The sequence below is a fragment of the Antennarius striatus genome, chromosome 7 (assembly GCF_040054535.1).
Source record: "Antennarius striatus isolate MH-2024 chromosome 7, ASM4005453v1, whole genome shotgun sequence".
Lineage (NCBI taxonomy): Eukaryota > Metazoa > Chordata > Actinopteri > Lophiiformes > Antennariidae > Antennarius > Antennarius striatus.
Genome location: NC_090782.1, coordinates 16430368 through 16442991, shown reverse-complemented (window position 1 = coordinate 16442991; position 12624 = coordinate 16430368). Strand labels below are relative to the sequence as shown.

Sequence of the window (12624 nt, the reverse complement as noted above, 5' to 3'; positions counted from 1 at the left end):
TTGCACAAAACACACAAAAACCTTCTTTGTGTTGACTTCACCCAGTTCATAGGTCTTTCTAAGAAGCATGCAGGAGAGTAAGAACATAATTTTAAACGAGTCATTCAACTAATGTACAGGAGGTCCTCTGGCGAAATTGCTAACTGCGGAACCTTTATGGACGTGATGGGACTTGACACTGTGAAACGCTCATCTCAAACTTGACAAGCTGTTTTTGAGTGCAGGAAAAGTTAATGGATAGATCATTACCGTAGAACATCTTCATCACCAGTGTTAACAGGCCGAATATCTCAAAAGCACTGCTGTATCGGGGCAACATTTTCATTTAGTCAACTTGATCTCTGGAAAGTCACTATTTGGCTAAATATTTTTGTAGTACAACCATGATGTTACCTGTTCCCCTTGTTATGTCTACTCCTGACCAGTAGAGGCTTAAACTTTGTTAAAAGGTGCCCAAATATTTGTGTTCGTGATGCATTTAGTCTCTAACTAAATCTCAGTTTCAGTTGACATATTGGCTAGAAACTTCTTTTTAAATCATGAATATTTAATGTGTGCCATATAATGTCAAGAAAAGATTTGTGTAACCTTTCTAAAGCCTTTGGAGTTTAAAGATATGAATGAAATAGAACAGTACCACTGGAAATGGTTGGGTGCAGTTCAGATGTAATTCATGCAGGCATGATAAATGTGTGACAATTTAAGAAGAATAAAAAGTAATACAGTAAACACTATGGAGAACATTGTCTTTTGCCGATTTTGATTTATGATACATTATCACAGCATCCATAACTGTCACCACCGTGTGTGCGGTAAATTTTTTAATCCTTTCATGCATTCTTGTGGAGATGTATTGATATCAGTGTAATTCAGAAGCATGGGATTACTGTATACCGATCAGCTGTAACATGATGACCACCTGTCTAATATCATGTAAATCCCGCTTTTGCTGATAAAACAGCTCTGACCAGTCAAGGCATGGACTCTACTTGATCATAGAAGGTGTCCTGAGGTATCTGTTACAGCATGCTGAAGATCTGGTTTGACTTTAATAATGATTTCACAGTATATATTTAAGGCTGGAAGACCCTTAACCCAGATCCCCCACACTGTTTGCTTATGGAATTTGATGGTCACATGATGCTGTGGCTTGTCACCATTTCTTCACGAGTTCTAGGAGCGGCTCAGCAGTCATTCACAAACATCTCTGCTAGGGGTTATTTAACTTGTGAAATAACAAGACCTTCAGTAATATATTGGATTAATAGTGATTATGCCCTGAGACAAGAATTAATTCTGTCATTGCCTTGATTTTTCTCATGCTCACTGTAATCCAGTTCATTTGACAAAACATTCCGCGAAAGGTATCCATGACCTCAGAGAGGGCAGGCCGGTTCCTTTGAGTGGATCACATCGGGACATATTAAGACTGAGATGTTTGTGTACAAGCTTCGGGATTATATAAAAGGAGAGGGTACGAATTGTTCTGTTTGTCAGACGCACCTACTCATGACTGATTTAGTCAAATTTAAAAATGAATAAAATATCCCAAAAGAAGTCCCATGCTGGACAGAGTTCATTGTTTGGTTGTGAACTATGTACCCAACATTTTGGCAAGACAAATATCAATCATGCTCAACGGTTTTCACATGCTTTTAGCGTCGTCAGAATGTCAGTTTTGGAGCTTTACAGTAAAATGTGACAGAAGAAATGTGTCAAGATTCTTTTTGTACGTGGTTCCTGTCATGTGTCACAAGGTACTACACTTTTTTTTAAATTTCATTACCCATTTTAATTGTTTACATTTTGGGTGATTTATTTGATGGCATATACAGTATGTTCTTTTGAGTCTTGTTATACCAATTACCATCTTAAGTGAAAAAAGGAAACAATAAACATAAAAAAATGCTTAGGACATATTGAGAACTCTGATGTACTGATGTGAAAAAACAAAACAGTCTCCTGACAAGTGCGATGTCCGAGTAGTTTGTGGCTCATGTAGTTGCCCCACACAATCATCTTCCATGCAAATGAAATACAGTGCGCCCTCGCGCATTCGGCATCAACGCTCGCAACTTCACCTCAGGCAGTCATGTGATACTGTACGTGCATTCTGACGTCATCCGGAAGTGCATTCCGAACCGTGAGTCTCAGACTTATTTGAGGCACAAAAGTGCTTTAAACAGTCGGTAAGAGTGTGTAAAAAGGTTATACAGATAGAAGGCAATTTAATATCAGTATGAGGCGGGTACATAAATGTTTAAATTGCCGTAAATAATGAGATAGTTTGTCGCTCTATTGCCAAATTCATTATTCGCGTGTGGTTCCTGGAACCTGTAGTTCTATTTAGGACACAGTTTGTTTTTTAGCGTTTCAAAAAATACTGGTGTCATTTGTTCAGACTGGGTGTTTTTGAGTTCAGTTTTCAGGGTCATACAGTTATTTTCTTGTAAATCAGCAAGCCAAACAGAGAAGAAACTTACAGTTCAGTCTTTCACAAAACATTTAATTTTCATTATTATTTATAGCATTTTGATAGCGCAACAGGATGAGTTACTAATAATACTGTTCATTAAATGTCCTCCATAGATAAGAACCACAGATAATAAACATCAAGGTAATAACTAAGATGACTGTCGCTCACTATCTCATTAAGTGAAACAGCGGGAGGTAAGATTTTGAAACTTGCTCATGTTTGGGCATCTTGTACAATGGAAAGGACTAGTTGATTGTAGCCTAGCCAGTGAAATAATCTTATTCTTGGTGACATTACTGAACTGCTGTTACCTGAAGCTGCTGTGAGCATCTCGACAGCTTGCTCATGAATCATCAGAGCCTCTAGCTACCCCGTCTGGTGAAGCAGCTGAGCTGCAGCAGGCCAGCATGCATCTGAATTACAACAACAGTAAGTCATAAGTGAGCACATTCCTTTGTTGTTTCAGCCCCCCTGCAGTTGTTGTTATGAAACACACTTGTGCTGAGGGGTCATCTCTTAAAGGCTGAAGTTTAATTTATTCAGCTGCCTCTCCCCACATGGACTGTTTATATACTTTGCGTTGGGGAAGTGTGCCGGTGCATCTGTGCCCTCCATGGAGAACATGTTGGACTTTTGGAGCCCTAAACTTTAATTAATGAATCCAGACAGATGGTTGGAGATCACACTTTGTTCTTGCGCTTGACTTTTGTGATATAGAACCACGTGTAAAAAGTAGACGCTGTGATATCCAAATTTATGACATTGAGTTTACACTTTTATCCAGAGCTGTTTGCGAGTGCGGAGCAGATTGATGAAGTATGAATGACGGCAAAACTCTCTTTAGCTGGCATCAAACTGAAAACTTCCACAACTGTTTTGATAACCAGTGCTGAGCAAGGAACTTGACTGTGTATTGTAACAGCATGATGATGGCTCTGACACAGATGTCTCACTTTAGAGGTGGCCTGAGGGCCGGAGGTGTCCAGAGCTGGAATGTAGCGTCTTGTGGTCCTGGAGAATTGTTTGGGAGTATATGTGCAGGTTAAGACAGCAAGTGGTTCTTACATAAAGTACCATGTGTTTTCCCTCTTTAAATTAAATGTTCATTTTCTCTTGTTTGACTTGGACAATGGCAAAAAATTAGTCGAGACTCCTCATAACTTCCCCAGGCCGAATCAAGACATTTTTGGTCCCAATTTATATTTTTGTTCATTCTTCGCACTCACTGACTCACAGGTAGGAATGTTTTTTTGCATTGCTCACATACTTATAGTTGAAACAGCAGAGTGAGGCACTTATAGAATACACGTTTTTTCATTTTGTCATGTTCATCACGTTTCCCATCAATTGTCACATGTTCATCACGTTTTGTATCAACCCAGATACAGTAATCCCTCGCTTATTCACGCTTCAAAGTGCGTGACTTCAATAAATCGCCGGTTTTTAGTAGGTCGTCACGTGATACCGTACGCGCATGCTACTGGCTGACAGCATCCATGTGTGCACTGCGTTCCGACTCATGGGTTCCTCTTGCGACTTTTTTTAAATACATACTGTAATTGTTTAAAACAGTCTAGAAGAGTGTGGGAAAAGGTAATACAGATGTAAGGTGGTTTAATATCAGCATGGGGAGGGTTCATAAATGTTTAAATTACCGTAAATACTAAAATAAATTGTTGCTTTATTGTGGAATTCTGTTTTGTGCGGATGATACTGGAACGCATTAACCGCAAGTAATGAGGGATTACTGTAAACCATTTCTGTATGCTCTCTTTTTAGATCAGTGAAATAAGCTATTTATTGCCTCACCCTTTGTTCTTTGATAAAGAAGAATCGGCCATTATTAATGTCCTTTGGGGAATTCTTTTTTTTTTTTTTGTACATCCCTGAAACGAGCAAAGAAACAAGGAAGTGGTTAACTGTTGGAAATCTTTTGTATTACATTTCAAAACTGACTAAAGCATACACTTGCCTCTGTACTCTCATATGAATAGAAAAAGAACCACATTTTTAAAATGAAGATGTTACAACTCTTATGAGTTGTGAACTTCAATCGTTTTTTTTTTTAAATGTTTTCCCAGATTTCACATGTTATCTTGAATTTGCTTTTCCTCAACAGTTAGGATATACAGTAGAATAATATTAAACTTGGACAGTCAGCATGTAATTTTAAGAAAACCTTTTGGTGCTTGAAAACATTTATTAAGTTGATGTTTGAAGCAGTTAAAACTACATTTTTAACTACAGTATTCTGTAAATTGAAGAGTACATTTTCTCCTGTCAATGAGCCAGGAACAACCACACCAACAACTTGTTTTTTTATTTACAACACTTAGCTTCTTGTGCCACTTTGATTTTTCCAGAGAAATGTGTGACGGATGACAGGATCTGCTGTTACCACTGAAGATTCTTCAGAGAAGTAAAAAAGGGAGGTAGTTACTGACTCCGCCCCCGTGGTTTGTCACCACGTGACCAGGCGTGCTTTTAAATCACGTACAACTCGTAGTGAAACAAGAAGCATCTGTGTTTAGAAGTCAGACGAGTTTCAGGGCAGGAACACTTAATAACCAAACGGTAAAATGCGCTGCGGAGTGAGCTACAGTCTGCCATGTTCGCCCGGGTCCTCACCAACTTATTCAGGACGTCTGATGTCCTACAGGACCAGATACTTCAGGTAAACTGATTTTAGACAAGTTGCTTTATAGCCAGGATGATTTTTAGTCTCTCAGGCGTATTAGTTTGGTTATCATGTCCTATTTTGTACGGGATGCGTTTATTGCTATGTCGTATCGGATTTTTTTTTTTCCTTTATCAAATTCCCCTGCCAAGCTCCTGCCAGCACTCTTTCTGAATACTTTGTGTGTCTGTTTACTGATTTGTTCAGCATGTTATTTTGGACTGAGGAAAATTTGGACTCGTTGTCTTATATTTTAAGTCTTTTCATTGACACGATTCAAATTCAATATTTCCAGTGTCCGTTTTCTGCTCACACCAGCTGGGTTTTTCCCACCCCCACCTCCTGGCTGCCGACGTGCGCTCCGACACTCAGCGCATGCTGGACAGACATCTGGTGGTCCGTGTGCTGATGTTAGTTAGGGTTTTGCCGCCTTGGGTTTAGGAGTACATATTGCTTTTACATTTAAGTTTGAATTGATTTAAGTTTGAAAAACAGTTGATCAACATTTTCCTGTAGTTTTAAAAATATCCACATTACATATTTAACATAACTACCATCACGTTTGACAAACTAGTTGAAACAGGAGACATTTTGTGCAAATTTCTTTTTGACTCTTGTGCCCTCATGCGTTCCATACATTAATTTTCGACCCTTGACAAAACATAATTACCTTCTCTGCACACGATGTACTTTTTCATCATGGATTCATATCAGAGCGCCCTCTAGCGGAGCGAAAAGGCTTGGGTGCCGTGTCGTTCTTGGATCAACATCCCAGTGAGGAGGGGTGATTGTGCAACAAGGCAGCGGCAACTGTTAAGACGGATAAAAATATTTACAATCTCATTTCGTGAAATTTATTGTATTAATTTTTGCGTTTGGATCTGGATTGTGTACGTGGCTTAGTAAGTTGATCGTCTTTTGTTCTGTCCGTAGTTTTGGACATTATTTTTCTGTCTTTCCTTGGAGGGAAGAAAGGAGGAAAACAAAATGTTGCGCTGCTATGGATTGTTTTGGATCATTGTAACCGACAGGGATGCTTAAATGGGCAGGTTCTTTACGTCAGAACGCAAGGCGATGTGTTTGTGGACAGAAACTGATCGACAAAGGGATTTTCCCGATCGTGAGAATCGATCGCTGACGTGAGCCGCACCCAGAGCGTAACTTGTCATCGCGGCCTCTTTTTGCTGACTTACCGCGGAAAATATTTGGTGAAACGTTTTATCTGTGACTCATATTGAGTTAAAACTCTTTAGAACCCATTCAAAGGTACTACTTTATATACAGTGTTATGTTTTAATAGGACTATATAGGACTTACTGATAATACGTCGTCTGAAGCAATTTTCACCTTTTTACTGCCTCAAAAGGAATTAGATATGTCACATTTGTGTATTATTATGCAGTTATGAGCTGACAAATGTCTTATTTGTGCTCATTAAAAAGAATATTCACATACATACTGGTGCAATTAAAGATTAAAGATCCCTTTATTAGTTTATTATAAGTCTTTATGCAAAAACAACTCTGAAAATGTAATTGTTGTGAAATACAGGTTGTGAATTTGTTTTTGTAATTTAAGTCTTTTCTTGATTGATTTTTGATTAGTTTTCCATGCATTGTTATTAAATGTTTGGGGGGAGGGGGGTTGGGCCTATTTTCTATCTACTTCATGCTCAGAACTGGAGTAGAGGTAACTCTATCCTAAAGTCTAAACAGCAGAAACAGGGAGTGAGAAACAAAAGGAGGTGTTGCAGGAAAAGCATTTGTAGTTCAGACCAGATGTGTATGGGTGTTTGAGTGTAGGTTTGTGTATAACAAAGAAGGGAAAAGAGGCTGCAAGATGAGAGCAGTTTGTGACCCACACTCACAAAGCTGACAGAGTGAAAATAAATCAAGTCCACTGTGGGGTTGTTCGTGTCATTTTCAGAAAATAAAACTGACAATTTAGTCATTTATTTGGAAAGTTATGCAACAGATTATTCTCTAGAGTCATTGATAAAGAGCAGATCTTAACCCAAAGAATGTTGCAGACAGAGAGGTCTCCTGTGGTTAACTGTGACTCTTTCTCTCCACAGTGCATCTGGTGCCAGCGTTGTTGCCATTGACAACAAGATTGAGCAGGCAATGGTGAGTTGTCAGCATATTTAGAAGCAGAACACATGTGGCCAGGCAACATCTATTCCTTTTCTTCACTTTTATGTTACTTGTTAAAAAAAGCTGTCACAACTGTTAGATAACTCTTCAGTGAAATACATGAAATTCACTTTAACCTTTACCGTATATGATAATTGTTAAACTCACCCTTGTTTGAGGATAGAATCTGCCGTTAAAAAAACGTACAATCAGCTGTCTTGTTTTAGCCTGAATGCTTAAGCTTTCTGTGTCTTCTAGGACTTGGTAAAAAGCCACCTGATGTATGCTGTTCGCGAGGAGGTGGAGGTGTTGAAAGAACACATCAAGGAGCTGTACGAGAGGAACTCGGTGTTGGAGCGTGAGAACGCTGTGCTGAAGTCGCTGGCCAACTCGGACCAACTCGGCCAACTGTCCTGTCAGATCACCCAGGGCATCAGCAGCACATCGCCTCCGCCGCTGCAGCAGCAACACCACGCACTTGTCTCAAACAATAACAGCACTCCTTTGATTCACCACGAGGGGAGTCAGAGTGTCCCTCATCAACCCAACATCACATCAGCGTGATCCCCCCTCCTCTCAGTACACACTCTATCATATACCGCCCATTGACGGGAGTGGAAGATCCTTTCATTAAAGACAATTGCTTCAATTGTCCTCCCCTTTGCTTCGTAAAGCAAAAGGCATGGCTCTGCATTCAGTCTGCTCCATTTGAGGAGAAACCAACAACAGCAACATCTTTGTTTGTTGTTCTTCAGCGTGTGCATGTTGCTGCCATCAGACATTCACATTATTAAGATCCCTGCCACCCCTTAAAGTCTTCTATCTCTGTGGTCGGCGTAAGAAAGCTACAAACCAATAGCGGCAAGATGTGAATACCATATAGAACTGCATGCTGTTGTTGGAGGAGATGGGGGTCAAAGGGCAGCGAGAGCGTGATTTGTTGGTTCAACAGGTGGCGGTGGAGGGTGGTGTAAGAGTTCAGTAACATCCAAACATGACTGTCCTTTTGCTATTGTCATTTCTCGTCACACCTAGCCTGACAGAGTCCAGAACCCCAAACGGAGGGGTTGTGGTAGAGGATTTGCCCTCCTGAGCAAGAAGGGGGGATGCCAGCGGTCGCCTTGACTCGAATGGAGCGAGTCAAGAACCTCGACTTGTTATATGCTGCAACAGAAGCTTGTGTTGTTTCATTAGAGCCACAGTACTTTGACATGAATCATATACTTTTTCATTAGTTCAGTTTTAGTATTTGCGTTTATTTATTTCAGGGCTGCTATTGTCAAAATGTAAATGAACAATATCAAGGAGAAACTTATAAAAACAAAAAAAATCTCTCTTTTGGTATTTTAGATTCTGTCAGGTATTAAAGTCGGTATTCTCTTGCAACAATTAGATCTCAGTAAGTAGGCAATAAGTTCCATAGCAGACACATTTCTTGTCATGAAATAGTGCTAACACTAAAGCCGAGCTTACATTAGGTGAAATCCAGGTTGAATGTATATTTTGTAAAGTGTAAAGTATTAAGACCAAGGACAGTTTGTATAGCAGAATGTCTGTTAAGATGTGATGGGATGTTTTGATAAAGAAAACAATTTTTAAAAAGACTTTCTTTAACAAAACAAACAAAAAAACAATTAATTGGGGGTTCGGTTGAGGGATGCAAAGCTGTGAAATTGTTTTGACCTTTATAACCAAAGATGCAAAGCCGTTTAAGGTCCCACCCCCATTTTTAAATGCACACATACTTTTTTCTACTCTCTCTCCTTCCCTATACTTTTTTTTGTCAGTGTTTTGCATGTTCTGCATGATCTATAGACGAACCACTTTCTTACCTCATGCTTTTATCTAGCACTCTTATGTTTCTGTTGACACATTTATGAATTATGATGTGAAAGGATCTATGAAAGTGAAGAGATGGGTTAAGAAGTCAAGTAAGAAAAAAAACAAAACAATGGAAAGGCATTTGTGCTGGATTGAGGGAGCGGCCTTGTGCACAAAGTAGTGTCAGAAAAGGAGCCATCTGTGTGTTTTCATACAATGCTGTTAAATTTCATATGCACATGAAAGGTTTTCTTACATTGCAAATTTTAATGTATTTAATGAATGCAGCATTTAGATTTTGATTGTAGTCTACCAACACTTTGTTTACAAAGAATAACATGATATCCGCAAGAAAACAATGGAAACAATTACACATTTCACACTAGCAGGAACTCTGTCAGTAATGAGCATATTATGGGATGTCTGTGTCACGTCTTTTGTGCCTCCTGTGCCATCGTCTGTCATCATCAGGCGATTCGATTTCTTTTTCTGTGGCTTACAACCAAACCGAAATGCTTAGTAATAGTACAATCAGTCGTCTGTCTACTGGATAGATTTCCTTGATTTCATGTAATTTTTTTTCTTTGAAATTGGGATGATTTTTTCTCTCGTTACTGGTTTTTCTTTGCAGTCTATTGTTTGAAGGAGATGCCGTGTACACGTCATGTGTACTGTGTGAAAGTAATCACTGAGCCTTGGAGAAAATTTCTTAACAATGCCCTTATAATGTGCTGTTCAGACAATTTTAGTTTTCAGTCAAAAATAAAATTACTGTTTTATTAAGATAATAACCATGTTTTGTTTTTATTTCACCAATACTTTCTGCTACCAGGAAAAAACATTCATATGCTTTTAATTACATCTAGTAAACAATAGAATGTCACACGCAGTCAGTTAAATTCAGAACATTTTTTTGCGTTGCAACATGAACATATTTTGTTTGCGACTCTTGACAATATGTCAACACCTGGACCCTACAGCTAAACATACCGTACTTCCACTAGTATTCATGCCTGAGTCATTACAGCTCAAACACGTCACAGTCCTATGTGAACGGTTTTGACCTCTTTCCCCCCCCCCCAAGTCTGACATCAGTGTGCTTTATCTACCAAGGAGGTAAAGACGAGATCCCAAACTAAAGAAACTGTTGAACTTGGGGAAAGTTTACATTATATTGTGTTCCTCTGGAGAGGAATACATTTAGATACCCATTGTAAAATACATTCTCAAAAAGTTTGATTACCGAATGCAGGTGTAAGCGGAAGAAATTGGCACCAAATCCCTGAGAATCTAGTATTTTATTTTCTTCTCATTTGAACACCTGCATGAAAATAAAAAGTTTAATAATGTGGTCATTGTGTTGGTTCTTCAGTCTGCTACACAGCACTGTGAAAAAAGCAGAGGACTCCCGGGTGATTTTTGTATTTCTATTGTATGTACAGTAAACAGTATTAGAAAAAAACACACTATTATTTCCTTGTCCCAATCATCAATGAACGTGTAGTTGTCCTAACAGCTTCTGACAGCAGTAGACTGACAACTCTTTTGTTGAATCAGATTTATTTGGAGGAACTGATTGTTTCGTCTTAACAGAATTAAGTCGTGGAAGTTGACACATTTTGAAGCTTCATTCTCTTTGCCACTAAATCTTCAGCCTGCCATGTCAAACATAGCCTGTCAATTCACACCTACAGACAGGTTGTGATTCAAAACAACCTCACCTTGTAAGTTATCCACTCCTCCTTCTTTCCCCTTCCTGATATCATGACTGAATGACTCACAGTTACATTCACAAATGGCTCCTTTGTCTTTTATCTAAACTGAATGCTATATTCATTTCTAATCACAATCAAAGTATTTCTGACTACCAGAGTCATGATAGTTACAGTAAAAAAAGGGAGGAAATAAGGATGAAAAGCCCTAAATTGTGTGTAATTGTACATTGCATAACAAAACACCAGCTTTAATTTTACACTGGTCTCTGGGTTTAAAAGTGCCACCATGTGAATCCAATGTCTCTTTGAGAATTAACAAAATTACGTGTAATCTGATCAACTGTGGCAATTCTGGTTCATATATACCCCCATTATCCATTGACTTTTGGACAGTCTTTGATTTTTGCTGATGTGATTTTTGTTCTAGCATGTCAACAAGTTAGAAAATGATAAGTTACATAACACAAACAAAAAAAGACTTTAGTAGTTGATGAATTGCACATGACTTTACTTCACCTCTGAGGCTACATTTTACTCCTCAGCAGGTTATGCAGCCCCCAATTCTGAAAGGCATGTCCTTTGCATCCCTGGCACCTGCAGTCTCAAAGTAAAGTATTGTCAGGAAAGAAGTTTGTAGATTACGTGTGACGCCTCCATTAACATGTTAGTCTCTGTGTGGATAATTACGGCCCCAGATGAGTGTGTGGCACTTTGTATGGTTGACTGTGTAAACATGGTTGAAAAAAAACTTGATTGAACTGGAATCATTGAAGCACAACAGCCTTTGTATTCACTAGAATCCTGTGTAACATTCATGTTCATGTCCCAGAAGGTTACAGACTGAGTCACAATGCCTCATCGTGAGTTCTGGTGATACAAGTTTTGACATCCTCACCACCATGAGCTAAGGCATCAAATTAACTGGAAGTCCATGACTGATTTCCTGTGTAACTTCATTATGATCATGTCCTGACTTGCTTTGATTTCTCCAGATATATTGCACACATGCAGTATGAACTGCATGAGTTCCATTCCAGAGTATGGGTATACTGTTATGTATTACACAAGTTGGAAATTTATTAAAATATTGCAATGCAAGTATGAGGTAAGTATTTGTAGTCATGGTACAGTATGAGTACATTTTAATGGGAGACATCGTACTTTCATTCATCTACACCTACTTGATTAACAGGGACCATGTGGGGAAAAATCATTATGCTAATAATATGTTGTAATAATCTACGGTATATTGATAATATAGAACCTAGTACTCAAAATCTGCATGATATATATTTCAATTCTAGAAGTAATTTCTAGAAATGTCATTTCTAGCATATTTCCAATTAGCAGCCAGAGACTCCTCGCAGTGAAGACTTGTTCACACTGTGTGTGTGTGTGTGTGTGTGTGTGTGTGTGTGTGTGTGTGTGTGTGTGTGTGTGTGTGTGTGTGTGTGTGTATTGCTCAGGACTACCTCCTCACTTTTAATAATTTGTAACCATAACCATCAGTTGTCGTTGATGATGGTAACAAATTTAAATTCAAACTCTTGACTTGTTACATATATAAATTAATAAAAGTAACTCATGTCAACTTCAGTACATTCAATTCACAGAATTTTAAGACTCTGGTGCCATCATGTGGGGATGATATGAAGCAGTCTGGGAGAGGAAATGGTCACAATGTTCTACTTCAATCAGGTTGGCTTACTGTGGAGTTTACTTTTGTCACTGTGGATCATTTTTGAGTTTACAGTACATGTGTCAGGGAGAAAAAATAAACTTCTCAGGTGAATGTCAGAGTGT

The 12624-nt window shown here is 38.7% G+C and overlaps 1 protein-coding gene across 1 annotated transcript in view; it reads left to right on the top strand.

Annotated features, from left to right (window-relative positions):
* tsc22d2 (TSC22 domain family 2) overlaps positions 1–9897 on the top strand; it is a 34745-nt gene extending 24848 nt beyond the window's left edge. The window contains exons 2-3 of the mRNA XM_068319298.1: positions 7228–7279; positions 7544–9897. Of these exons, the coding sequence (XP_068175399.1) occupies positions 7228–7279; positions 7544–7849 (358 nt within the window). The 3' untranslated portion in view covers positions 7850–9897. The remainder of the gene's footprint in view (positions 1–7227; positions 7280–7543) is intronic.
* The last annotated feature ends 2727 nt before the right edge of the window (positions 9898–12624 follow it).